General features: G+C 47.0%; 1 protein-coding gene across 2 annotated transcripts in view; it reads right to left on the reverse strand.

Moving 5' to 3' along the window:
* Positions 1 to 24,750, reverse strand: part of ATP2C2 (ATPase secretory pathway Ca2+ transporting 2) — a 29,038-nt gene that overhangs the window by 1,893 nt on the left and 2,395 nt on the right. The window contains exons 2-24 of one of the 2 annotated variants that reach the window (XM_056500475.1): positions 18,549 to 18,659; positions 17,788 to 17,904; positions 16,023 to 16,112; positions 15,448 to 15,483; positions 15,299 to 15,360; positions 14,031 to 14,139; positions 13,809 to 13,958; positions 13,181 to 13,249; positions 12,815 to 12,890; positions 12,537 to 12,603; positions 11,275 to 11,399; positions 10,182 to 10,279; positions 8,109 to 8,210; positions 7,219 to 7,308; positions 5,835 to 5,936; positions 5,113 to 5,269; positions 3,044 to 3,214; positions 2,615 to 2,712; positions 2,462 to 2,512; positions 1,751 to 1,917; positions 1,072 to 1,140; positions 876 to 992; positions 88 to 235 (exon numbers count right to left, since the gene is read on the reverse strand). In XM_056500475.1, coding sequence (XP_056356450.1) covers positions 88 to 235; positions 876 to 992; positions 1,072 to 1,140; positions 1,751 to 1,917; positions 2,462 to 2,512; positions 2,615 to 2,712; positions 3,044 to 3,214; positions 5,113 to 5,269; positions 5,835 to 5,936; positions 7,219 to 7,308; positions 8,109 to 8,210; positions 10,182 to 10,279; positions 11,275 to 11,399; positions 12,537 to 12,603; positions 12,815 to 12,890; positions 13,181 to 13,249; positions 13,809 to 13,958; positions 14,031 to 14,139; positions 15,299 to 15,360; positions 15,448 to 15,483; positions 16,023 to 16,112; positions 17,788 to 17,904; positions 18,549 to 18,659 — 2,382 coding nt within the window. Of the gene's footprint in view, positions 1 to 87; positions 240 to 875; positions 993 to 1,071; positions 1,141 to 1,750; positions 1,918 to 2,461; positions 2,513 to 2,614; positions 2,713 to 3,043; positions 3,215 to 5,112; positions 5,270 to 5,834; positions 5,937 to 7,218; positions 7,309 to 8,108; positions 8,211 to 10,181; positions 10,280 to 11,274; positions 11,400 to 12,536; positions 12,604 to 12,814; positions 12,891 to 13,180; positions 13,250 to 13,808; positions 13,959 to 14,030; positions 14,140 to 15,298; positions 15,361 to 15,447; positions 15,484 to 16,022; positions 16,113 to 17,787; positions 17,905 to 18,548; positions 18,660 to 24,750 lie in introns of those variants that run through there. The other variant, XM_056500476.1, reaches the window with a different exon arrangement.

Genomic DNA, 24,750 nt, shown 5'->3' on the forward strand with positions numbered 1-24,750 from the left:
ATCCTTCTCACGTCCTTCAGAAACTGCCCTCACTTTGTGCCCCCCCCACCCTGATGGAAACAAGATCTGTGTGCAGATCTCCCTCACCTCCTTCCAGAACACAAAGAGGGTTCCACTGATGATGATGAATGCTGACATGAAGATTTTCAGGATCAGGGATTTGCTGAGGATGGTGTCTGTGATGCACCGGGGGGGCTGCTTGATGGTGTCCCTGTCAACAGGTTCAACCCCCAAGCTGCCTCCAAGAGAAGCAGAGGGATGTGATAATTAATGCAGGGGGTCCCAAAATGGACATCCTGAGAGGAGGGAGCTGGAGGATGCAATTCTTTGGAATACAGCATGAATATTCAAACAAGGTGACATAAGGCTCAAATTTGTCCATGACACTGATACCAAAGGTCTTTTCTGCATATTGAGCTGCTAAAATAACATTAGATCATCAGCTCAGTATCCCAGCCCAAAATGAGAGCTAAATGTGAGAGTGTGCATAATGTGCAGGATGTAACTGCATTTAGCTGTAGTTGTAATTAGCAGTTGGATGATGTTCCTAAGTCTTGTGATTTTGGGAGATATCCCCACTATTCCCTGGCCATTCCACCAGCAGGTGATGCTTTCAGGATAACAGGCCATTCCTGGCCAAAAAATTAAATAGGCAAGTGATTTCACTGTAAAAATGGAAAATACAGAAAACCTCAAGTAAACGTGAAGTGCTTTTTGAAAGACCAGGAGGGAACATAATAATATATAATAATATAAAAAGTGCAGCTTATTGAACCCTTAATGGTTATTGCTGAGGAAATACTGAGCTTGTGCTCCTAGGCCAAATTCAGACATATTAAACCCAAAATTATTTTCCTCACTGGACTCTTCCATACCTCTGTGCAGGTGGCCCATCCATGATGATGTTGATCCATAAGATCTGCATAGCATTGAGTGGATTTGGTAGGTTGAGCACTGTTGACAGGGTAATTAGGCTCAAAGCTGAAATACTCCTGCAAAGCACAGAACATTATTCTGCAGGGCCTCACCCCCAAGGTGCTTTTGCAGGAGCTGAAGTGAGCAGGAACTTACGTGCTCAACTGGAACCGGACAAAATTTTTTATGTTGTAAAATATTCCCTTTCCCTCTTCTATTGCATTCCTGGAAGGCAGAGGAGAGTTTGTTAAGTCAAGAGCACTCACACTGTTTTACACTGAGCTCCCTGTGATACTCAAAGCACAAATTGACTTTGGGAGCCCTTATTTCAGTGGAAATTCAGAGCCCAGCTCAGGAGGAGTTGTCAGTGCAGCTTCTCACGTACAATTCCTTTATCAACGAGTAGATCTGCAAACCTGGGTCATGTGGCCAGGTTTTGGTTCATAAAGCAGACCTGAGACCTATTTATACACTCACTGTACCCTGCCCACCCTCTCTCTTGCTGCCAACCAACAGAGCATTGCAAAGTATGTTTTTCCTGGATGAGGCAGAGCAGGAGGGAGAATCAGAAAGGTTGGAAAACACCTCCAGGATCATCGAGTCCAAATTTTGACCAACAAAAGCTCTGATCTACCCAGACCTCTAGATGCTCTCAGATCCCAAATTAGCTACAGCAATGAGGACCCAGGGCTTTCAGGTGAGAGGTGGCTTAGAAGGAAATTCATTGCCATGGATGCAACTAAAGATGAGTTAGTGCCACCTTGGCGCTCTCCACTTCCATTCCTCACACAACAGCCAGAAGAGAGCTGAAGGGGCAGGAAGCCTCTAGACCCACATGACTTTTGAGAAGTCATCATCCACGAGGATCATGTTGGCAGCCTCCTTGCTGACGTCCGTGCCCGCCTGCCCCATGGCGATGCCGATGTCCGCGCATTTCAGCGCCACCGCGTCGTTGACGCCGTCCCCCGTCATCGACACCACAGCTCCAGCCCTCTGCAAGGCCTGTGGGAGGGGACAGCTCACAGCACCCCGAGCCAGAACATGGACAAGACATGCTGGCAGTCTCAAAAAAGTCTGTGCTGTTTGCTTTGCTCTTTTTGTGTGGAATGATCAGCTCTGTTTGGCTCTGAGGGTAGAACGGACTCGGCACAAAACTAAGAATGAGGAGAATGGTTTTTCAGGAGTATAGGGAATCTCACAACTCCAGCAGGTGTTAGAAGAGGGGAGTAAAACCCTCAGAAATCATTCTCCCGATGATATAATTGCTAACACCTCACTAGTTTTATTGCAAGGCTCAGACTTGCAAGAACAATCATGAAATCATGGAATCATAGAATATCCTGAGTTGGAAAGGACCCACAAGGATCATCAAATCCAATTCCACAGCCAATACCTTCAGAGAAACAGTGCCAGTGCTCTAGCTGGGGTTTTACAGTCCTTTAGTTTGAGCTGATGCTGCTGGGGAAGACCAGATCATCCAGAGAACTGAGGCTCCCTCCCCCTTGTTTTTGTGAGGTGTACCATGAATTTCAGAGGCTCTTAGTACCTTTATTATTTTTAGTTTGTGCTTTGGACTTGTTCTGAAGAAAATGGAAACCTGGAAAAAAACAAACAACAAAACAAAACAAGACAAAATGTAAAATCAGATTAGATGGAAGCTATTGGAAATAAGTTTTTTTTGTGTAGTCAAAGCCATTACATTTTGGACAGTGGAGGAGAGCTCTGCCTCTGCCAGTTGGTCCAGCTCTTCCCCAGACATGGCTTTCAGCTTCCCATTGCAGAGACCAATATTCTGTCCTGCAAAGAAAAGAGATACTCACACTCTAAATATTAGTGGGTTCTATAATCCTAGCAATGCTATCTGTGTCTTTTAAGAGCCTTACACTGAGATTTTGCCATTTCTGGTGGTAAAATAGTGGAATTAATTTACTGGAATTTGGCCCAGACTTCATAGCTGCTCTATATTCCATTTAATGTTTGTTTCAATGGAAAAGCAAAAACTCAGTGACCTTTAAAGCCTCTACTGCAAACACAAAAATGATGCTTAAGTTGATTATTAAGGGATAAAACACTTGATTGATGTGACAGACATACCCCAGACCTTCAGGAAAGCAGCAAATTTTGGTACCTATAGCCACAGCAGTTTCCAGGGCATCTCCAGTGACCATCTTCACTGACACACCAGACTCAAACAGGACTTGAACTGCTTCTCTCACTCCAGCCCTTGGGGGATCAATTATTCCAACCAGACCTAGAAATGTTAGTTTGCCAAGTTCTGGACCTGAAGCCAAAGCAAGTACTAGTAACAGAGGAGAAAAAAAGAGGACAAGAGTAAATTGTCAATGATGATGCTTTAAAAGGAATATTTAGAGAAGATATTAAATTGCCTTTTTTCCAGCAGAAAAAGTCAATCAAAGCAGATCTTTAGCCATTACAATCAGGTCTTATATAGACACAAATATTCAGTCCACTAAATAAGTTTCTCTGAATGAGAAGCATTTCTGTTTGACATGTTTCTCTTAGGATTTCTTTCTTTCTAATTTTAAGCTGTCTACCACGTCTTCCCTAATTGCAGATGGATTAAATCTGGACAGTGTTATGTTAAACCAGACACTATTAAACTACTAAGTTAAACAATAGCATTCCTGCAAAAACTTACACTTCTTTTAAAACCTAAAAATGTGAAATGTAAATTCAGTTAAAGCAGTGAAACTCCCATCATGTAAACATCCAGGCTCTGAACATTTTGTCTCTGTTCTTGGTGCACACCCGTTATCATTCAATCATTCTGAAATCACTCAAGGATATTTTGCCAGAGGCTCATGTCAGTGTTGCTTTGATGATGGAATCAAAAGCTGCAGCAGCTGCCTGAGTTAATCACTTCCCTTCAGAGCAGTAATTTGCCATTGCCACAAGGGCAGATGATTTGGATATTGTAAATCAAGCGCTGCACAGGAGTTCCTAACCACAGGACACAGGGTGGGGGAATCTGTACATTAACTACAGCATCCTCCAGATCCAGCTGCCAAGGCTTGTTCTCATCTCCTTGCAGCCTGGGAAGGGTGTCTGTGCTGCTGTGTGAATGTCTGAGATGTTCTGAGGGGATGTTTCTGCTGATGAAGGAGGTGACACGTGTGTGAGGCTCCTGCGGGCTGTGCACTGACAGGCAGCTGGCATCAGGACATTGGGAGATTTGGGCCTAACAAAGGGCTGAACTGAGCTTCAGACAGAAATCTCAGTGCCCAAAGCCATGTGTGGAGCTCATTTCAAAGTGGCTTCTTGTTGCTGTCTTCTCCAAAAACAAAACTTGGCAGAGCAGTGCTTAGGTCGGGCCCAGCACAAAGCTCAGTGCATCACCCTGAGTGTATCCCAGACAATCACAGCAGTCCATGGAAGAGAAACATTCACATTCCCAGTGCTTGTTTTTAGTTCCTTTCAACCCCACTAATTTAAACCCAGGGAAAAAAAAATAAAAATAAAAAAATAAGAGCAGCTATCAGACCTAAGGCACTCTGACAAGCGTTGGGAAGAGATGGTGTCAGTGATGCTAAGAACTGAGGAACTTAGGGCTTCAAACTGAAACAGGGGAGATTTAGATTGGAGGTTAGGAATAAATTCTTCCCTGTGAGGGTGCCCAGAGAAGCTGTGGCTTCTCCTGGATCCCTGAAGTGTCTAAGACCAGGTTTGGACAGGGCTTGGAGTACCCTGGGGTGGTGAAGGTGTCCCTGCCCATGGCAGGGTGGCAATGAGAGGAGCTTTAAAATACCTTCAACCCAAACCATTCTGGGATTCTGTGAGGTCTGAGCCTCTGCCCACTCTAACCACAACAGAGCAGGAAAGTTTTAGGCCAGATAACCTGTAAGCTTAAGGGACATTGGCAGTAAGGACTTGCCATTGGATTCTACTGGGAGCCAAGAAAGCAGCCCTTTACAGCAATGATTAAACACCTGCTGGATTATAACAATGATTAAACACCTGTGTACTATGTGCTGTTTTGCAGAAAGCATGTTTTCAAAGAGCTGTTGCCTTCTTGGACCAATGAGTCTTTTCTAATCTATTTTGCACAAACTACCCTGTGTAAGAGTAGTGTTTCTTTAAATAAAGCTCTCTCTTTTTCACTTTTCCATTACACAAGGAACTATGTTGCATTATCCTTTTTGCTGCTCTCCCATAGCCTCAGATGCCACAAGGACTGACCTCGAAGTCCTGAGGAGCCCATCCTCTTCTCTTCCTGCTGGTACAGGGCTTTCTGCTGGGGTGTGAGTGACAATGAGATGCCACCACTGTTGTACAGAGTGCAGTGCTGGATAACTTCTTCAAATGCTCCTTTCATAAAGTAAATATCTTCCTGATCCTTTAAAGCAAGGAGAGAATACAATTCATCCAAATAAAGGAGCACATTTAAAATGAATTAGTCTTTAATTGTAGGTAGAAAAGATCCTGTTTCCTCTTTTACCTGTTTCAAGAGGTGCCCAGGAGCATATATTATGGATGGGATGGGATATTTTTGCTCTGGCCATTTTTCATGTTCAGCCCTCACAGACAGCATGGTAATGAAGAGGTTGGTGAGTTTTTAAACCAGAGCACAATATCAGCCAAAATTATCTCCTTACCCCAGTGAGGGATAAAGGGCCAACCTTTCCTCCCAAACCCCAGACCCCTCTCTCCCTGTCAGTATCTCTGAAAAGCTTTTGTTTTCCTGCTTGAACCACTGTATGAGAAGTATTCCCTCCTCTCATTCAAACACAGTTTTACAAGCTAAATATCCACCCAAGCCGGGAATTCTGAGGTTTGTTCCGTTTTCTCCTGACATAGTTAACTCCTGAAAACATTATTTGCTGAAGAGATACCATTTCATGCCCTTTGTTGAGGTGCACAATTAGAAACATGAAACCAGCCCCTGCCTCTGTTTGCTTTACCTGATTTTTCAGTGTGCATTTCACAGCCATCCACTTCTGCTCGGAGCTGAATGGAATTTCCTTCTTTCTTACATAAATGTCCTTTATGTCAGCTAATTCCATCTGAAGCAGGGTAAAACAAAAAGAGCACTGTAAGGCTGGGCATTGCCAAAACCTGGATGTATTTTCCATATCACAAGGGTTGACTGTGTTTCAGGATGTCAGATACCACAGAGCTCAAGAGAAAACAGGAGAGCAAAATTCATATTTCAAAGCATTTTTTTCCTTTTGGTGTGTCTGATGTAGGATAAATTAAACTGGAGTTTGAAGCTTGATTCCTGATAAATTTTTAAAGAATTAGGGAGCTGCCCTGCCTTTTTGTGAGGCTTTGGGTCAAAGGACAACCATTCCCTAGATCTGTGGCAAAGCAATGGGCTGAGCAGATTTCTGGGTTTATTTTCTCAGCAACTCTACTTGAAAGAAGAAAAGAAATAGCAAATAACAGAATGGTCAGTCGTGGGTGTGGTTTTGAATTATTTCCAGGTGAATGAGACTCAAAAAGCAATTCACAACACAACCTTTCAGTCCAAATCAGTGCACTCCTGCTCCAGCAGAGTGTGGGTGTTCCAGGTGAAGTGGGAGAGACTGGAAGCTGCTCGTGGTCACCTTTGTCCCCAGCTCCCACCAAAGCAAAACATTAAAAACAAAAATAGGAAAGCAACATCCCTCATATTCTGCTATTGCTTGGCTACTGAATTCCAAAGTGAGAGGAAGATTTAATTCAGAATTTGGGAAAATGAAATGACATTGTTTAAAAAGGAAAAATTTAAAAAAAAAATCATGACTTCAGTGCTAGAGTTAAAAAGCTGGAGGTGAAAGCAGCAGGCTGGGTGACACTGATTGAGGTGACACCCAGAGGTGTTTCACAGCTCTGCCCAGGAGTGTGAATGCAATATTCATAAAAACATCTTGTTTTACATAATCATGACTAGGAAAAAGTAAAAGTCAGCAGATGATCCAAAATGAGGGTGACTCTCTGCTGTGCAATCTGGCCTGGCCTGTTCCTGCCCATTTTTAACTCTTGTCTTCCTCCTGGACTCTTAACTGGCATGGGCAGGAAATATAAAAAAGGCACAAAAGAAATGCATCAGCCAGCCTAATGCAGGATTAACAAACCAAACAGTGATGGCTGTCAGCACAGCAGCTCAAGGAAAGTGTTTGTCCATGGCTAAAGCTGACTGGGGAGGAAACTCAGTGACCTTGGGCACAGGAGACAAGGGAGGACTGAAATCACTCTGGGGGGTTTAAAGCAGTCCCACTCTGCTGCCAGACCTCACAAATCCAGCTCTTGTTTGTTTATTTATTTATTTCAATAGCAGGAAATGCTGAACTCTAAGGATCTTACCTTCATTGCCAGGGCAATGAGAGCTCCTTCTGTGGGCTGTCCTATCACACTGTTTTTCCTGATGACAGCATTATTGACCACACAGCCAGCCTGCAGGAAGGGACAGGTTCACAAGGGCTGCTCTTGTCATTGCTGAAGTCACAGCTTTTTCATCTCTTTAAATGAAGGAATTATTGGGGAATGAAAGCAGCCACTTCCCAAAAGTTCTGGGAAAAGATTTCCCCACAGCAGCATCACTTGAGATCAGTCCTTGTGTTTCTAAAGCCACTTCATCCATAACAAACACCAATATTTTGGTAAAGTATTATGCTTTGGATAAATTAACATCAAGAAAACATGAGAAACATATAATGAGCTTGATAGATCATGAAAATGGAAGCTCAGTCTCTCCTACTATTGTTTCTAATGTGCAGTATGAATAAAACAAGGCCTAATCTCCATTTGAGATTCCAGCTTAAATCATTTCACCACCCAAACACTCACTTTAGCCTCCAGCTGAATGTTCAAAATTTTATATAAAGCTGACACAAAACCCAGAGAACCTCACAATAAATTTATAAACTGACTGTGTAGCTGGCTAATGTCTACAAACTGTGCACATTAAAAACCTGAACGTGGTAAAATGTATTGGTCTGTCTTCTGCTAGAATTGTATTTTTATTCAGAATATCATTGACTCCTGAAGCTGTTGGGTCTGAATGTCTTATGATCACTGCCTTTCACTTCTAAGCTTCAGCAATTACATCTCACTCAGTCTTTCCATATGTTTTAGCAAGACAGTCCATTTTAGAATTACAAAAGTGTTTTTTTTCCACACTGATTATCCAAGGTTATTTGTGCAACTGAAAACTGGGTGTAACTAGGATAAGCTGGTTCATAATTTATACTTACCTCCACAAGTTTCCCAATGGAGATGTTGGAAAACTCTTTCAGGATCTCTTTGGATGGCAGAAGATAAACATTTCCTTCTCCATTGTAGCCCACCCCACTGACCTGAGGGAGGGAGAGAGAAATGGGAAATTTCCCCTTTGCCAGGCAGGACTGGACTGAGGATGTGTGCAGGGGGCTGCTCTCTAGAAAATTCTCATTTTCAAGGAGTGCAGGGGTTCTTCTTTCTCTCTCACAGCAATGCTTACAGGAAAGGCTGCAGAGAGTGACAATATCACATTAAAATGGCTTTTTAGGGACAAAAGGAGCCAATTTATGCTATAGGGAACTTACTTGTCATGATTCCAGAAGTCTCCTGCAGCTCAGGGGAGAGATGCAGATCCTTGGCAGCAGTGGCATCACTGGGTTTGTTCAAGCCCTGCCCTCTGTCTGACTGCCCTGTCTCTGCCTCACATTTTGCATTTTCCCTCATTTTGCACAGAGAGGAATGAACCAAGCAGAGAATGAAGCTGCTCTTTTAATAAATATTCCTCCAGGAGATGGGTCAGTGGCAGGTTTCAGTATTTACAGCAATTGCAGGGAACAGCAGGTTATGCCAATGGACATCTCTGAGCAGTTTTTGTACCCTCAGCCCCAGCTCTGCTCATCCAGGGCTGCAAAAATCCCTTCTGCTTATGGGATGTGCAAGAAACTGCTTGGTTTGGGTCTGAGTGAACCAAAGGGAAATTCAGTGCTGCTGGATTCCAGCAGGGAAACCTGCATTCCTGGCAGATCCATAACTCTGCCTCATCCACACCTCTCCTGGTCCATAACTCTTGGGGTTAGTGAGTCAGGGGTGTCTCTGAATCCTTCAGAGAGAAATCAAAGTGCAGGGATTGAATTAAAGCCTTTGGATGGACTGAAGTATATCAAGCCACTCACACATAAAGTTAGTAAGTTGTAATTTTAGGGTGAGTTCTAATGCTTTTAGTAAGTGAAAGGTTTCAAATGCCAGAGTAGCAGAGTGAGTTCTAGTGAAGGTTGAAACACACTGATATCTTCAGTAGAGGCTCCAGGCCCACAGATGTAGACAGGACTTAGACATAATAGAGCTATAATAGGAATATTGCTTACATTTTTCAGATAGAACAAGATAGGGTATATGTGTATTTCTATATGTAACCTGGGGTGCTAAGAAACTGGAATTCTAATAGGTTAAGGAGTGGTGGTTTGGGTTTGTGTCTTAGCTTGTTGGAAAAATCCTATATAAGAGTTTGTACTGGGGAGAGTTGGTGCTTTTAGCCATTGGCTTTTGCCAGGGCTTTTAGCCATTCTGCTTTTAGCCATTCTGGCTTCTAGCCATTCACTTATTGCTACTGCTTTGCTGTTGCTTGTCTGCTTGCCCTTTGAGACTGATGTGCTTTGTAATAAGATGTGCTTTGTAATAAATAACCTTTTTAACTATTAGCTGCTTTGCTTATTTAGAAGATTACCCAACGAAGTAGGAGCCTAAGAGCTCTGGAGGTCTGAGAACCTCACACATAACTCTCCTGGTCCATACCTCAGCTTCATCCACACCTCAGCATCATCCACACCTCAGCCTGGTCCACACATCTCCTGTTCCATAACTCTGCCTCATCCACACCTCTCCTGGTCCATACCTCTGCCTTATCCACACCTCTTCCTCATCCACACATCTCCTGGTCCATACATATCCTGCTCCATCCCTCTCCTGGTCCATACATTGCTGCCCCACACCTCTCCTGGTCCTTACCTCTGCCTGGTCCATACATCTCCTGCTGCACCCCTCTCCTGGTCCATACCTCAGCCTCATCCACCCCTCTGCCGGATCCACCTCTCTCCTGGTCCATACATCTCCTCTCCCACCCCTCTTCTGGTCCATACATCTCCTGCCCCACCCCTCTCCTGGTCCATACATCTCCTCTCCCACCCCTCTCCTGGTCCATACATCTCCTCTCCCACCCCTCTCCTGGTCCATACATCTCCTGCCCCACCCCTCTCCTGGTCCATACATCTCCTCTCCCACCCCTCTCCTGGTCCATCCCTCTCCTGCCCCACCCCTCTCCTGGTCCTCACCTCAGCCTGGCAGCCGTCCGAGGTCACCAGCCGTGTCACTGTCATCTCGTTGGCAGTCAGAGTGCCTGTCTTGTCTGAGCAGATGACATTGCAGCAACCTGGGACAGGGGTGGTTTCAGTCAGAACTGATAAATAGTGCAGCCCAGAAGTGAGGCTGAGGAGAGGGAGAGCAAGTTTCACTAATGTTTGAACTGCACTGGTGAAGGGGAGGAAAGATAGGAATGGATGAGCTTCCTTTTTCTCCTTTTCAGAAGTTTCACTGGCAGTTTTGGCTGTTCCTGCAGTTCCACCTCTGTGGGTGCAGCCCTACCAGAACAAATTCCCTCAGAGGGAAAAGCTGTTTTACATGTCCTGGGTCAGGGCAGAGACAATAAAATCAGGGTGATAAGATTCCTTAACTGCAGAACAAACAAGGGCAGCTCCAACAATAGCAGGACAAGTTTCAGCTGCAGGACCCAGCTGTGCAGCAGATTTTGGGAACTGCAGGACCAGGTTTGGTATTTATTGTGCATTTAGTGAGTGCACATGTGTCTCCTTCCTGACCCAGCAAAGCCTGGAGTGCAGCCACCTGGGAGGAAGGGACAAATTAAACATCAGGGCAGGTTGAAGAACAATTCCATCCCAGTTCCTTGTGCCCTGCAGCTCTGAGGATGTGATTCCCAAGGTCCCCTCTGTCCCTCTCAGTGACTTTTTGGATAGCAGGGAGATGGCCACCAGCCTGCAGAAGGATAAATGGCTTTATTTATGCTGCCAAGCTTGATTTGGCAGGAAGGGGATGGCAGGTTTTTTAGCCAGGCACTGAAGAAGTGGACAGAAGGATCCCACAGCATGGAGAGGAAGGAGAAACAAAGATTTTAACCCAATGTGTGTCTGCAGAGGGGCTCTGCTCCCTGTGGGCTGCACCATTCCCAGCATGTGCCCATATCCATACCACCAAAATAAGGGAAAAGGGTGAGAAGCACAGGGCAGAAAATGCATTTAATTCCCAGTGGGTTGCTCTATCCCAGCAAGCCTATTCCAAATGCACTTTTCTGGATCAGACCAAGGCTCCAGCTCAGATTTTGGAGCCTGGCAGGCCCCTTGGCAGCCTTACCTAAGGTTTCTACTATGGGCAGCTTCTTCACAATCACCTTTTTCTTGGCCATGCGCAGCACTCCCAGCACCAGGGTGACAGTGACCACGATGGGAAGGCCCTCAGGGATGGCAGCCACAGCCAGGCTGGGGACAGAGAGACACAACAGCCTCAACACGGGCCCCAAGCCACAGGCACTGACCCACAGGTGCCAAAGGGACATTGCCAGGCTGAGTTTTCCTAAGGGTCTGAAGGGGATGACCACTGGGACTGCTGGCACACTGGGAATACAAAAGCAGGATATTTATCCAGCCCTTCCACCTTCTCCTGGGTGATTTTGACAGAGTAGCTGTTTCTCTTTACATTACCAAAGAGTAGGAATTTCTGGCTAAGCAGGGATTTAGAGGCTGGGTTTCATTTCATTTATTTAACTTCCTGAGGATGGGAATTGACTATTCCCTGGCATCAGGGCTCACATGTTAACTCTTCCTGGCCACATGCAGCCCCTCACCTCCTCTCCTATCCCACAGTGTGGGGACAGAACCAGCTCCCCAAATATCCCCAGCAGCAGAACCTGCAACACCTGAAAAATCCAGCCACAGTGTATATTCAATATTAGATATTCCTTGGAAAACTCTGCATGCTTCTGGGAATGTACAAAATGTAATCCAGGAGACATTACAAAACCATAATCTGCCCTCCAAAACTCAGGATTAAACACTTTTCTTTGCTACCACATCCTCCTGGGAGGCAGGAAGGTGACCCTGAGTCAGTTTTCCTCCTCACCTGGGATTTTTTTTTTATTTCCATAGAACCCTTCTTTTTCTAAAAATTGATTTTAGAGCCATGACAACACCAAGTTAACAGGTTTTATGGGCACTACTGGGAACATTTTTTTATTGTGTTTGATTAAGAAGCTGTTAATGCTTTTTTATGGTGTATGAGATGTGCATTCATTTTTTTTAGATGTAAATCCAGTAGGAATAGCAAAGAGCAATATTTGCTGTTGGTACACTCCCACTAAACCCATAGCACAGATAGGAAAGGGCATTCACAGCAGGATGAGGTAGAGATGCCAGTGAAGATTTTCAAGATAACAATTCACAAAATTAGATAAACCCTCAAGCTTGGTTTTGTTTAAACCTCACATTAATTTTGCCAGAGCAGGAGAAATATGCATTTATGAAAGGTTTTACTCAACTTCTCACATGTGAAATGCCTGTTGTTTTGAGCAGGGAATTCCCTGGGACATTTCATTGGAAATCCAAGGGGAAAGGGCTCACCTGACTCCAATGGTGAACATGCTGAGCAGAGGCTTCCCCTGCAGCCAGCCAATGAGCATGATCAAACCTGGGGGTGGGAGGGAAATGACCTGATTTACAAGAGGTTTAAAACATCTCTAACCTGTTTCAGCTGGTGTTGTACAACTAAAAATGCAAAGAAGCACCCAAATCTCTCCTTCAGAACCCCCAGAGTCCAGCTAGCCCAGACCCAGGAGTGTTTTTGGAGGAGCAGCCCTAGAACTAGAGGGATGCCAAGGGTGAGCCTGCATCCCACTCACCAATTATCCCAAAGGAGAACAGGGTCAGCTGCTTCCCCAGCCTGTCCATGCTCTTCTGCAGAGGTGTCTTGGGAGTCTGGGAAAATTAGAGATCACTGGTTTTGCTCTGGTTGTTGTGTGGGATGAGGAGATGATGGTCAGCCCAGAACAAGTGGCCCACTCTGTCCTGGCTGTCAATACATGATTCCTGTGCTGCTCTGTGTTTTCCCACCCTCAGCCCTCCAACATCAGAGCCTGTCCTGTCCTTGTGTCAGGCACTTTGGTGTCCCTCACTCACAGCAGAACTGAACCCAGTCCTGGGACTGCTCCTGCTCACAAACTTTCATCCAGGACATCCAGAATTTCCCCAGACAGGGACTGTGTTACCTCCTCAGCCTGCATCATCTTGAACACCTCGCCAAACTGGGAATTTTCACCCGTGCCAATAACCACACCCTGAAAAAAGGAGAAAACAGAGATAGAGGTGGGAAAACCTAGAGAATCCCAGACTGGTTTGGGTTGGAAGGGCCAAACTGGGAATTTTCACCTGTGCCAATAACCACGCCCTGAAAAAAGGGGAAAACAGAGATAGAGGTGGGAAAACCTAGAGAATCCCAGACTGGTTTGGGTTGGAAGGGCCAAACTGGGAATTTTCACCTGTGCCAATAACCACGCCCTGAAAAAAGGGGAAAACAGAGATAGAGGTGGGAAAACCTAAAGAATCCCAGACTGGTTTGGGTTGGAAGGGACCTTAAACACATCTTGTTCCACCCCATCCATGGCAGGGACACTTTCCACTCTCCCAGGTTGCTCCAAGTCCTGTCCAGCCTTGGACATTCCAGGGATCCAGGGGCAGCCACAGCTTCTCTGGGCACCCTGTGCCTCCCCACCTTCCCAGGGAACAATTCCTTCCCAATATCCAACATAACCTGCCCTCTGTCAATCCCCTTTTCCTGCCACTCCATGCCCACACCCAGAGACTCTGTAGTGAACGATCAGTGATGTCAGGACTCACTTTTCCCTTCCCGTACCGCACCAGGGTCCCCATGAAAACCACATTGCTCAGCGTGGTGATGTCCCCAGCTTCCAGCAGGACACCATCAGTCTTGTTGCAAGGCTCAGCCTCTCCAGTAAAACTGGATTCATCCACCAGCAGATCTGTAACCTAATTAAAAAGGTGCATTTCTGGCAGTGTTACAAGGAATTTCCCATTTCCCTGGTTTCCAGCTGTATTTACCTCGATGAGCCTGAGGTCTGCAGGAACCCTGTCACCCACAGACAGGTAGATGATATCTCCAGGCACCAGCTCTCGTGCTAGAAGGTGCTGCAGTTTTCCTTCCCTTAGGCTGCACGAGGCAAATGAAAAAAAAAAAAAAAAAAAAAAAGAAGAAAGGGAACCAGGCCTGTGAGGTTTTTATTCCTTCTGCAAGCTTGGGAATGTGGCTGGCAGGAAAGCAAGAAGCTTTGCCCCAAAGATCTTCCAATGTAAATAAGAACAGAAAATCTTCATAGCAATGAGCAGAGGATTATGTTCAGTTTGGGCTCACTTTTAATTCATAAACAGATGGGCAGGTTCTGGATGATTTACATTTCAGGAGTGACTTAAACATTATTTATACAATAGAGGAGCAATAACAAGTTGTGCTTTCATGCTTTAAATAATGAATTGCAGATTCTTGAACCTAAAAAGACGCTTTTTAAAGCTAGAATTACCCCTGGCATTCCACTGTTGCATTCAAAGTGGAGCCTTCCAGGCAGCTGGATGCTTCTGCTGTCATATCATAAGTAAATAAAGAACCAACATGGGTTTTGTAAGCTGCAGGGTGAACTTTGGACCAAAGGAAAACCTCACACCTCTTTGGCAGGGCAAGGCTTCCCTGAGCCTCACAACTTATTTCTGTTGGCTGTGACAAAACTGATTTGCAACGACATGAATGGGAAAAACGTTTCCTGTAATTTCCAGCCCTGATAGCAAACATCAAAGCCACAGGGAAAGCAGTGTCTGATCCCCCCTGCAGCTGCTCCATGGGCTGTGACCTGGCTGTGCCTGTGTGCAGCACCAGCTAGGACAGGAACCCCATCCCACCTGCACCTGCACTCAGGTGCTGCTTTGTGCCCATCTCCTGGGGGGAAAAACTACCCTAAAGCAAAAAAATATATACACAGGTGAGGTTTTCCCTGCCTGGGGAGACAGTGACGTGCAGGATGCTGCAGGGATGTAGAGCAGGATTTTTCTGGGACCCTCCTGTCTCTTGAATTTATTCAATTCCACAGGGTGCCTACTCCTTATTTCTAATTTTATCCGAATAATTAAACAAAAATTCTAATAATTCTAATAATAATACTGATTATTTCATCCCTTTTCCTGCCACCTGGAGCTGCACCCATTCACGGTGCCACCCCTCCATTATGTGCACAACAGCCTGGAATAATTTTCTTCTCCTGCTGGCCCTGCCCTCTCAGCCCCTCTCAGCCCCTCTCAGTCCTGCTGCAGCCACCTCTCACCAGTTGCACTCGGGGGGCACCAGCTTGTGCAGCTCTTCCAGAGACTTTTCCGAGCGATATTCCTTTCAAAGAAGGGAGAAGAAGGGCAGGTTACAGCAGAGATCTCTCCTGAGAGCCTTGGGCATGGAGCAGAGCTCTGCACAACCCACCTGGATGAAGGCCACGGTGACCACGATGAGCACAGCCTGGAACAGAAAACAGGGAACAGAGAGGAGAGAGGGGAGAACAGAGAGCAGGGAGCAGGGAACAGAGAGCAGGGAACAGAGAGCAGGGAACAGAGAGCAGGGAACAGAGAGCAGGGAACAGGGGACAGAGAGCAGGGAACAGGGAACAGAGAGCAGGGAACAGAGAGCAGGGAACAGAGAGCAGGGAACAGAGAGCAGGGAACAGGGGACAGAGAGCAGGGAACAGGGAACAGGGAGCAGGGAACAGAACAGGGAGCAGAGAGCAGGGAACAGGGGACAGAGAGCAGGGAACAGGGGACAGGGGACAGAGAGCAGAGAGCAGGGAACAGAGAGCAGGGAACAGGGGACAGAGAGCAGAACAGAGAACAGGGGACAGAGAGCAGGGAACAGAGAGCAGAGGGGTGTTACAGGTGTGGCACAGAGAGATGGGGTGGGGGCAGGACAGGGGACACCACCATGGGGATAAAGGACAGGTGACAGCCGTGGGGATGAGGGATAAGTGACACCCACCATGGGGACAAAGGACAGGTGACACCCACCATGGTGATGCTGGCAGCATCCTCGTACTCCTTGGTGATGACACTCACTAGAGCTGAGGCCAGCAGCAGGAGGATGAGGGGGTTTTTGAACTGAGGAAACAAGAACAAGAAGGAATGGGAGGTGCTGAAGCTGAGCTGGTGCAGACCCCATCAGGAAAGGTGGGGTTTTGTTTCCTGTGTGGTTTTTTGACCCTCCTTGCCTCAGGGTCAAGTTTCTGCAGTTCCTGCCCCACCTGTTGAGTGGCCTTGGGACCAGCAGGACAAAGTTCACACCAAAACACATGAACCCCCCACTTTTCCCCTTTTTGCACAGGCTGTGCTCCCCTCTGCAGACACACAGCACAGAGCTGATCCCAAAAGCTTCTTAGATGCACAATAAGGACAAACAAAAACATTACTGTCTTTTTAGAATCTGAAACCAGAAATCCTCTTTCTTCTTCTTTCTCATTTTTTCTTTAATTAATCTGCTCAAATCTTCACTGGACCGAGGGCTGTGGGAGTCAGGTGCTCACTTGTTTCACTTTTAAACAGAGATTTTGAGGCCCCTTTTCCTACCTGAGAAAAAATACAGCTCTGTTTAACTGCTGTGGGAATTGATGGAAAGGAATTAAATAGATAAAGATAAATCTGCCTGCTTGGTGCAGCAGATGTGTGGTGATGCTCAGCAGGAAAGCCAGGGTTTAACTTTATTCCTGGCTGGATCCAAAGGTGAAAGTCCCTCCATTTCTCTTTAGAAAACCGAGGCAGAGGGGATGTTTACAAAAATAGCAGCTGGAAAAAGCCACAGCAAGGGGCTGCTGAGGGCTGATGCTCAAGGGCAGGGTGTGAATGGTGCAGGACCAGAGGCACCAAAATTTGCAGGAGGATCAGAGATGCACCAAGGAATCCCTTTGGTGTCCTTGTAGGAGAAACTGCTGCTTAAAAAAAACCAAAAAAACAGCATCTCACTTCTATCAGGAATAAAAGAATCCTTGAAGAGATTTAGTGATGATTACCAAAAGGTTAAAGAATATAAATTATATATAAAAAAAGGGACAAACCATGAAATAAAAATGAAGCCTTTCAAAGAAACTCAAATTCTTGTAATTTAATGAAGAAAGAAAATCAGTCAAATCATTGGAAATTAAAAATAAAAACAAACAAACAGAAGGTCCTTCTTGCCTGGTTAACAGCTCTCAAAGGGAGGTGAAAGACATATTAAGAGAAATAGTTAATAAAAGCAAAACTCAAGGATAACTCAGTTGGGAAAGAGAAGATAACAAATATCACCTGCCTGGCTTTTTGGGGCAGTTGGTGTGAAATTGTGTCAACATGGCACCATTTATGGATGTACCTGCCACAGGTGGATCACTGACAGAGCCCTAAAACCCCCCTGAGCTGCCCCTTTTCTGGAGGCATGGCCAAAGCCAGAGCATCTTCCAGCTACCACTGGCTCTCCTCCAACCTTCCACAATTTTATCACTTGCCTTAAAGGGAATAAATATGCTCCAGCAATCAGGCCCCTGGTGTGCAGCGTTTGATTTGTGGGCTGTGTGGAGATAAAAAGGTTCATTTCTGTTTGAAGATGTTATCTGCACCCTCAGTGAGCTGCAGAGGAGCCTCACAATGGTTTTCCCAGCAGAAGGAGCAGCTCCTGTGCCCAGGGCACAGCCTGTTCCAAGGCTCTGGGGGTAGAAACCCTGAATATTTCAATGCAGACACACTCTCAGAGCCAGCCAGGTTTTGTTTCTGCCAAGAAATGAGGATCTGTGCAGAAAATCCTTACCTGGTCCAGATATTTCTTCCATACTGGCTCTGTGCTCTCGACCTGGAATTCGTTCCAGCCGTGCTTGGAGCGGCGCTGGAGCACGGAAACCTCAGAGAGTCCAGCCTGTAAATCAACCTAGAGGGCAAAAAAAACCAACCCAGCCCGATCATTTCACATCACAGGAAACTGTGTGTCAAGTAATTTATGTCAAATTCTATCAAATTTATATATAAATTATGCCAAATTTATGTTAAACCCCTATAAGCAGACTAGGCAAGATCTTCATGGCTCAGTCCCAAATATATAAAAATTGATCTGCCTGTTGTTTTTATGTTAAACTATAAAATTTTGCCATCAACCACCACAGAAACCCATAAAGTAAGCACGAGTTAATTAAAAAAAAACAAAGTCTGTTTCCAAAAAGGAGAAATTATATCATAGATGACAAATTAAAATAGTAAAAGAAAGAAGCAATTTCTGGTTACACTGTGTATTTAAAGAGAAAATAAAAATAAATACACCCTGACAAAGTTCAAAGGGATCCAAATGAGAAAGGATAAAATCTATTCTGCCTGGATTTAAAAAATGCTGAGGTCAGAAACCAGAATGCAGCCACTGGGGTTTTCCCTGATGGTGGGGACCCTCTGAGGAGAGGATCCATCCCACAAAAAGACAGAGGAACTGGGCACTCCACGAGCCTGCAAGTCAATTCACGACTGACTTTGCAGCTCAGGCCCTTCCCCCGGGCAGATCCCACATTCCCAGAGACAAATCCTTACATTTAAAGCTCTTGCCAATTCCTCCTTGTGGCATTTACAGGCGTCCTTCGGGGGCAGGACTGCCACCTCCTTCTCCTGCTCGATTATCTTCAGCTCACACTCCTCGTGGGGCTGAGTAAACACCACAAAGAATCATTAGGTGAGAGCAGTGTTAATTAAAGTTTTCCAGCTTTAACCTCCTTGCTTCTTCCCTTAATCCCATTCCCTTCCTGTCACTGTGACTCTGGATTAGAGATAGACAAGACACACTTTTCCAAATTGTGAAAAAAGGTGTTTTCAGTACCTACAGCTTAAATTTATAAGTTTTTCTAAAAGTATTGTGTTTAATTGGTTGGTAGCCAGTTGTTATTTGGTTTGACTGGTTAGTTTGTTAGTAGTGATATGTGGTTGTTGAAGTGTTTTTCTTTAGGTATGTTTGTATTCTTTTTTTAATTATTTAGGATAGGTGTAGTTAACAGATTTTACAGGTGTAGTTAAGTCTTATGGTTTTAGAATCTTTTCTTACGAGAATAAATAGATTTTTACTGTTACAGGATTCTATTTTCATGAAAGTTGTTCCATTTTCACAGGTATGTTTGATTAAGTCAGAGTTTGGTCCATGAGGCTTTCAAGACCTGTTGTTCAGCCCTTGGGCACCTTCAGTCACTCCACCACTTCCCAAATCTCAGCTGCTTAATACCAGCTCTAATTAACCCTGATCACACCTCAAAGCACATTCTGGTAGGGGGAGAGAGACCCTGAGGAGCTGCAGAACCAGAAAAGAGAAACTCACAGTGCTGATGAGCACTGAGCAAGGAAAACCCCTTTCCCCTCATAAAAACATCATCAGTGAACTGAAAACATGAGCCTGAAGGAGAAGCAAAATTTCCCCTCCTGTGCCCAGGGCTGTTTTGCTCCACCACTGCCTCTGCAGCTGCCTCCAAGCAGGACAAACCCTTCCTGCCCTATCCCAACCTCTCCCTCTCAATTCTCTTATTCCCTTCTCCAAATTGCAATCCCCAAATCTCTGCCAGGCCCACGATGAAGGCACTGTGACCACTTCTGCCAAGGGAGAGGAGTTCCATTCCCTTTTGCCTTCATTCATAAAGCACAAGAGTGTGTCTTCATTAAGAAACACACTAAGAAAGGAACACATTAGGAAAAAAAAAACCAGGGAGCATGGCTGGCATTTGGCACTGGCTCCCAGCCCCCTGGATTGTTTGCTGTGGGATGCACTCAGGCCTGGCTCATCCTCCTGCTGTGCTTTTTGGGGACTCAGCCCTCCCTTGAATACTCAGGAGCTTTCTAGGAACACCCAGTGCTCTGCAATCTAAAGCCTGAGATAAAGGCAGAAAATCATAAATGCAGAAAATCATAAATGCTGAAAACCATAAATGCAGAAAATGTCCTTGGCTCTGTCTCATGGAGTTATTCAGTCCTGGGGTTTCAGGAGAGCTCAGAGCATCTCTAAGCCCTGCTCCTGGAGCAGGCTTTGGCCATACCCATCTGTTGCAGCCCCTCTTTTCCTGCCCCACAGCTCAGGGGATGCCAGCACCCCTCTGCTCCCAGTGGAAAAGCACAGGAGTCTGCTGGGCAGGGCTCATTTAGAAACCATCCTGTCCCAAGAACAGCCTGCTTTTCCAAACCCCCAGCAATTTGCCCAAGATCTCCACGGATTTTCCTGCTCCCACTTTTCCCCCAAGCTTGTGGCCCCAAAGGAGCTGCAGTACTGCTCCCCTTTTTAGGCAGCACTGGACATCACCCTTATTTCCACATCACCCTTATTTCCACATCTCTTTAACAGACCCCTTGAGAAGGGACAAAAGTACTCCTTCCACGTTTAAATCTCATGATTTATCCCTGTCTGGGTGTCCTGGCTGTACAAACTCATCAGTTCCCTGTAACTTTGTTGGCTCCCAGACACTGAAATCCCAAGAGCCAAGAGCTGGAAGGGTTTGGTGGGAAGAAAGCACAGGGCTGCCATGGGCAGACACATCCCTGAATTCACTGCCATGCTGGTCAGGTGGCCTCCCCAGGCTGCTCTGTGCTGCAGGTGACACACACAGGTATCAAGGTACAGCTCTGCCCTGCAGCAGTTTAAATTTTAATGAAAGCAGCTGGAGGGCAGGAGGAGACCCGGACATGGGGATAACATGCCTGCAGTCCCCAAGGGCAGCAGGGCCCAGCTCTGTCAGCAATATTTATTTACCTTCCCAAAGGTGTGGAGGAAATGCATGACAAAGGCTCTGGATGTGTCTGAGCCCTCTGTGGTTTCTCTAGAAATGCTGGCAGCTCCCTGCTCCTGCCAGCCAGGGCTGTGACAGGAGCAGCTTTATTGGGATGAGTGAGCCTGCACTGCTGATCCTGCACCTGGAAGGGGTTTCCCTCCTGAACATGGCACTGCTTTTCCCCCCTGAAATGCACAGGCTGGAAATGCATCAGTGGGACCCCATCTCCCTCCTCCTCTGCATGTGCTGCCCCTGCAGAGCCCCTGTGCCCCAATCCCACCCCACCCCACCCCACCCCATGGATGATTTGCACCCTGTGCAAATCTCTTCTTAAACCTCTCCTCGAGCTTTACTCACTGTTGTATTTACATTGCAAAGCAGATGTGGGCTATCCACAAAATCCATTTACATTTACAACCTTTATCCTTTCTGCAGAAGGGCACAGACTCCACACAGCAGGGCAGGAAGAAATAACAAAAGGGCAATTATCAGTTTATCTATTGCTTTGCAAGATCAGGAGATACTGGAGGCTGTAAAGGGCAGCTGGTGTGGCTGGGAGCCACCTTGGAGGTACCTGAGCATCCCTCATCCCAAAACAATCCATCAATTGTGCTGCTGAGCAGCCCATGTGCAAGAAAGGGAGCACGGGGCTTTCTGCAGAGCACACAGCCCTTTTTGTATGCTCTGGCAAAAAGCCCAAAATATCAGTTCTCGGGATTTCCCCCCACCTCTGCCTCTGCTGAGGCTTTGCAAATTCTTCTCCCTGTCTTAGGTTACTTTGGAGCAGTTAATGGACTGCAATCCAGAGCGGGCTGGGTTATTTAGTCTACATGAAGCCCTTCCAAACATTAACCTTTATGCCTGCTAAAAGTACAATAAATAGATCAAACCATTCTCTCCAAAGCCTTTTACATTTCTTTTTTTTTTTTTTTCTTTGGGTGGACATGGCAGGCAAAAAGACCCATGTTCCAGGGGTGCAGGCAGAACCCAGAATCCATCCTAGAGCAACCCTCAGCCCTGCAGGTGAGGAATGCCTTGCTGGGCTCCCCTATCCAAGCTCTCAGCCCTTTCCCACCACAATTTCTGCACTTCCCACACAATTTCCCACTCCCATGTTGCACATCTGTCAACAGAATTCCAAGATTTTTTTTATGTGAAACAAAGATTTTGCAGATACAAACTTCAGAACAGTCCCTTTGATTGTTCAGAAGCCACAGGTTTTCCAGTACAGCTGATTTGAAGCACCCAGCTGCAGCCCTTGAGAATCCTGCCCTGGACTGGGGGTGACCTTGGGGATATAAAGAAGCAGTGCCCAGGCTTTTCTCCCACTTTCACACACACAGGCACATGTGATTGTGCATGTGCACACACACTGGAATGCTCAGAAGAGAAATCTTTGACTGTTCTTCAGATTTCTGCAGGAAACACACAGCTCTGATAAAATGCAAATCAGCCCCACAGAAATCCCCCTGGTTCTGAATGGGGCTCTGCAGAAAAGGAGTTAAACCGTGCACAGCAGGGTCTGGACCCAGGCTGGGTGTGGCTTTGCTGTGCCAGGGGAGTGCCCTGCCATCCCCAGGGAACAGCACGGCCATCACCCCACACTGACAGCACTGGGCTTTCCTTCCCAGCCCATTTATCCTGCCTGCAGTCCCATTTATCCTTGGGCATTTATCCTGCCTGCAGTCCCATCAGATCCCCTGGAATCAAACCTTTACAGCCCAGCACGGTGCTCTAACCTAAATATTTAGAAGGTTGAAAGTGCTCTTCAACTATTTTCAAGTAAAGAAGCAAAATGATGTCAAACAGGGGGAAAATGAGTAATTTACCAGCCTAAATCATACTCTGAGAACAAGTTCTTGATTTACCAAGTTCTTATTTTCATTTTACACTGCTGTCTACTTCCTACTCCGTGCCAAAGCTCTCCTCACCTCCCACTTCTGTCACAGACCACTCTGCAAGGACCAGAGCTAAAATTCAAGAGGGGTTTGACTTGGAAGTAAATACATGTCACTATTTATTTTGGCACAGCCTAAGAACAAGGCAGCCTAATTGCCAGTATCCTCCTGCCTACGTGCAAGCAGAAAATCTCAGTTTCCCACCAAGCCAGGTCACAGGGACCTTCTGTAACCGCATCAAGATCTTCTTTTCCTGGGATTTTGAGCTCTGGGTGAGCAGTGCAGAGCAGCATCACCCACTGCACTGCACAGGGTAAGAGTTCAGCATCTCATTTTCTTCTCCCTCTAACACTGACCCACCCCACACTGGACAGACAAGGCTGAGAAAAGGGATTAGCTGAAATGATACCTGGGAAAGGCCTCAGGCAGTCAGGAAAAGTGCATGAATCTCTGCAGGTGTGTGGATGGAGCTCGTTGGGGTGGGAGCTCGGGCCAACCCCATGTGCTGAAGGAATTAGACAATTGTGGTTCATGTGGCAGAGCACCCAACCAGTCTGCCATGTGGGAGAAAAAGTGGGGCTTGAGCCACAGAAACCTTGTGCCAAGCAAATAAACAGATAATCCCAGAGCAGATTTTGTGGTGAAAAGCCAAGAAGAGCAGCAAATGTGCCACCCAAACCACCACTGGCCACTCCATCTGCTGAGGACAGGCAGTGAGAGCAGGGAGGGAACACCAGTGCAGCATTTTTCAGGAAAGGAAAGCAGCATTTCCAAATGGACTCTGCAGGTCTGAGCCAAAACCCTCCTTGGCCACAGGTTACCAGCCCTGACTGCAGCAACAGCACAGAGAAGAGAGAGTCTGAGGGGCACAGCCAGGGTCAGAACTAAGGGTCAGAGCTCAGGGTCACAGCCCAGGGTCAGAGCCAAGGGTCAGAGCTCAGGGTCACAGCCCAGGTCAGAGCCCAGGTCAGAGCCCAGGGTCACAGCCCAGGGTCAGAGCCAAGGGTCAGAGCTCAGGGTCACAGCCCCAGGGTCACAGCCCAGGTCAGAGCCCAGGGTCACAGCCCCAGGGTCAGAGCCCAGGTTAGAGCTCAGGGTCACAGCCCAGGGTCAGAGCTCAGGGTCAGAGCCCCAGGGTCAGAGTCCAGGTCAGAGCCCAGGTTAGAGCTCAGGGTCAGAGCCCAGGTCAGAGCTCAGGGTCAGAGCCCAGGTCAGAGCTCAGGGTCAGAGCCCAGGGTCAGAGCCAAGGGTCAGAGCTCAAGGTCACAGTCCAGGTTAGAGCTCAGGGTCAGAGCCAAGGGTCAGAGCTCAGGGTTGGAGCTCAGGGTCAGAGCCCAGGGTCAGAGCTCAGGGTCAGAGCCCAGGTCAGAGCTCAGGGTCAGAGCCCAGGGTCAGAGCTCAGGGTCAGAGCCCAGGTCAGAGCTCAGGGTCAGAGCTCAGGGTCAGAGCTCAGGGTCAGAGCCCAGGGTCACAGCCCCAGGGTCAGAGCTCAGGGTCAGAGCCCAGGGTCACAGCCCCAGGGTCAGAGCCAAGGGTCAGAGCCCAGGTCAGAGCCCAGGGTCAGAGCTCAGGGTCAGAGCCCCAGGGTCACAGTCCAGGTTAGAGCTCAGGGTCAGAGCCAAGGGTCAGAGCTCAGGGTTGGAGCTCAGGGTCAGAGCCCAGGGTCACAGCCCAGGGTCAGAGCCCAGGTCAGAGCTCAGGGTCAGAGCCCCAGGGTCAGAGCCCAGGTCAGAGCCCAGGGTCACAGCCCAGGGTCAGAGCTCAGGGTCAGAGCCCAGGTTAGAGCCCAGGGTCACAGCCCCAGGGTCAGAGCCCCTCTGCCAGTGGCCAGCACTGGTGACAGGGGTGCCTGGGGACAGGGGATCCCTGCTCTCCATGTCCCCTGTTGTACCCACACTTCAGAGTGCTCCCAGGGCACTCCAGGGCTCTCCCACGCTCTTCCTTAATTTGGAACAAAGTTCCTGGGCAGGATTTGGTTCTCAGCTCCGTGTCTTTGGATTGCTGGATAGAAACCAGGCTGCCCATGGCTCCCTGACCCTGGCAAACCCCCCCAGCCCATCCCTGCTGCCGCACAGATCTCGAGTTACCCCGGGACAG

The sequence above is a fragment of the Oenanthe melanoleuca genome, chromosome 11, assembly GCF_029582105.1.
Source record: "Oenanthe melanoleuca isolate GR-GAL-2019-014 chromosome 11, OMel1.0, whole genome shotgun sequence".
NCBI classification, from domain to species: Eukaryota; Metazoa; Chordata; class Aves; order Passeriformes; family Muscicapidae; genus Oenanthe; species Oenanthe melanoleuca.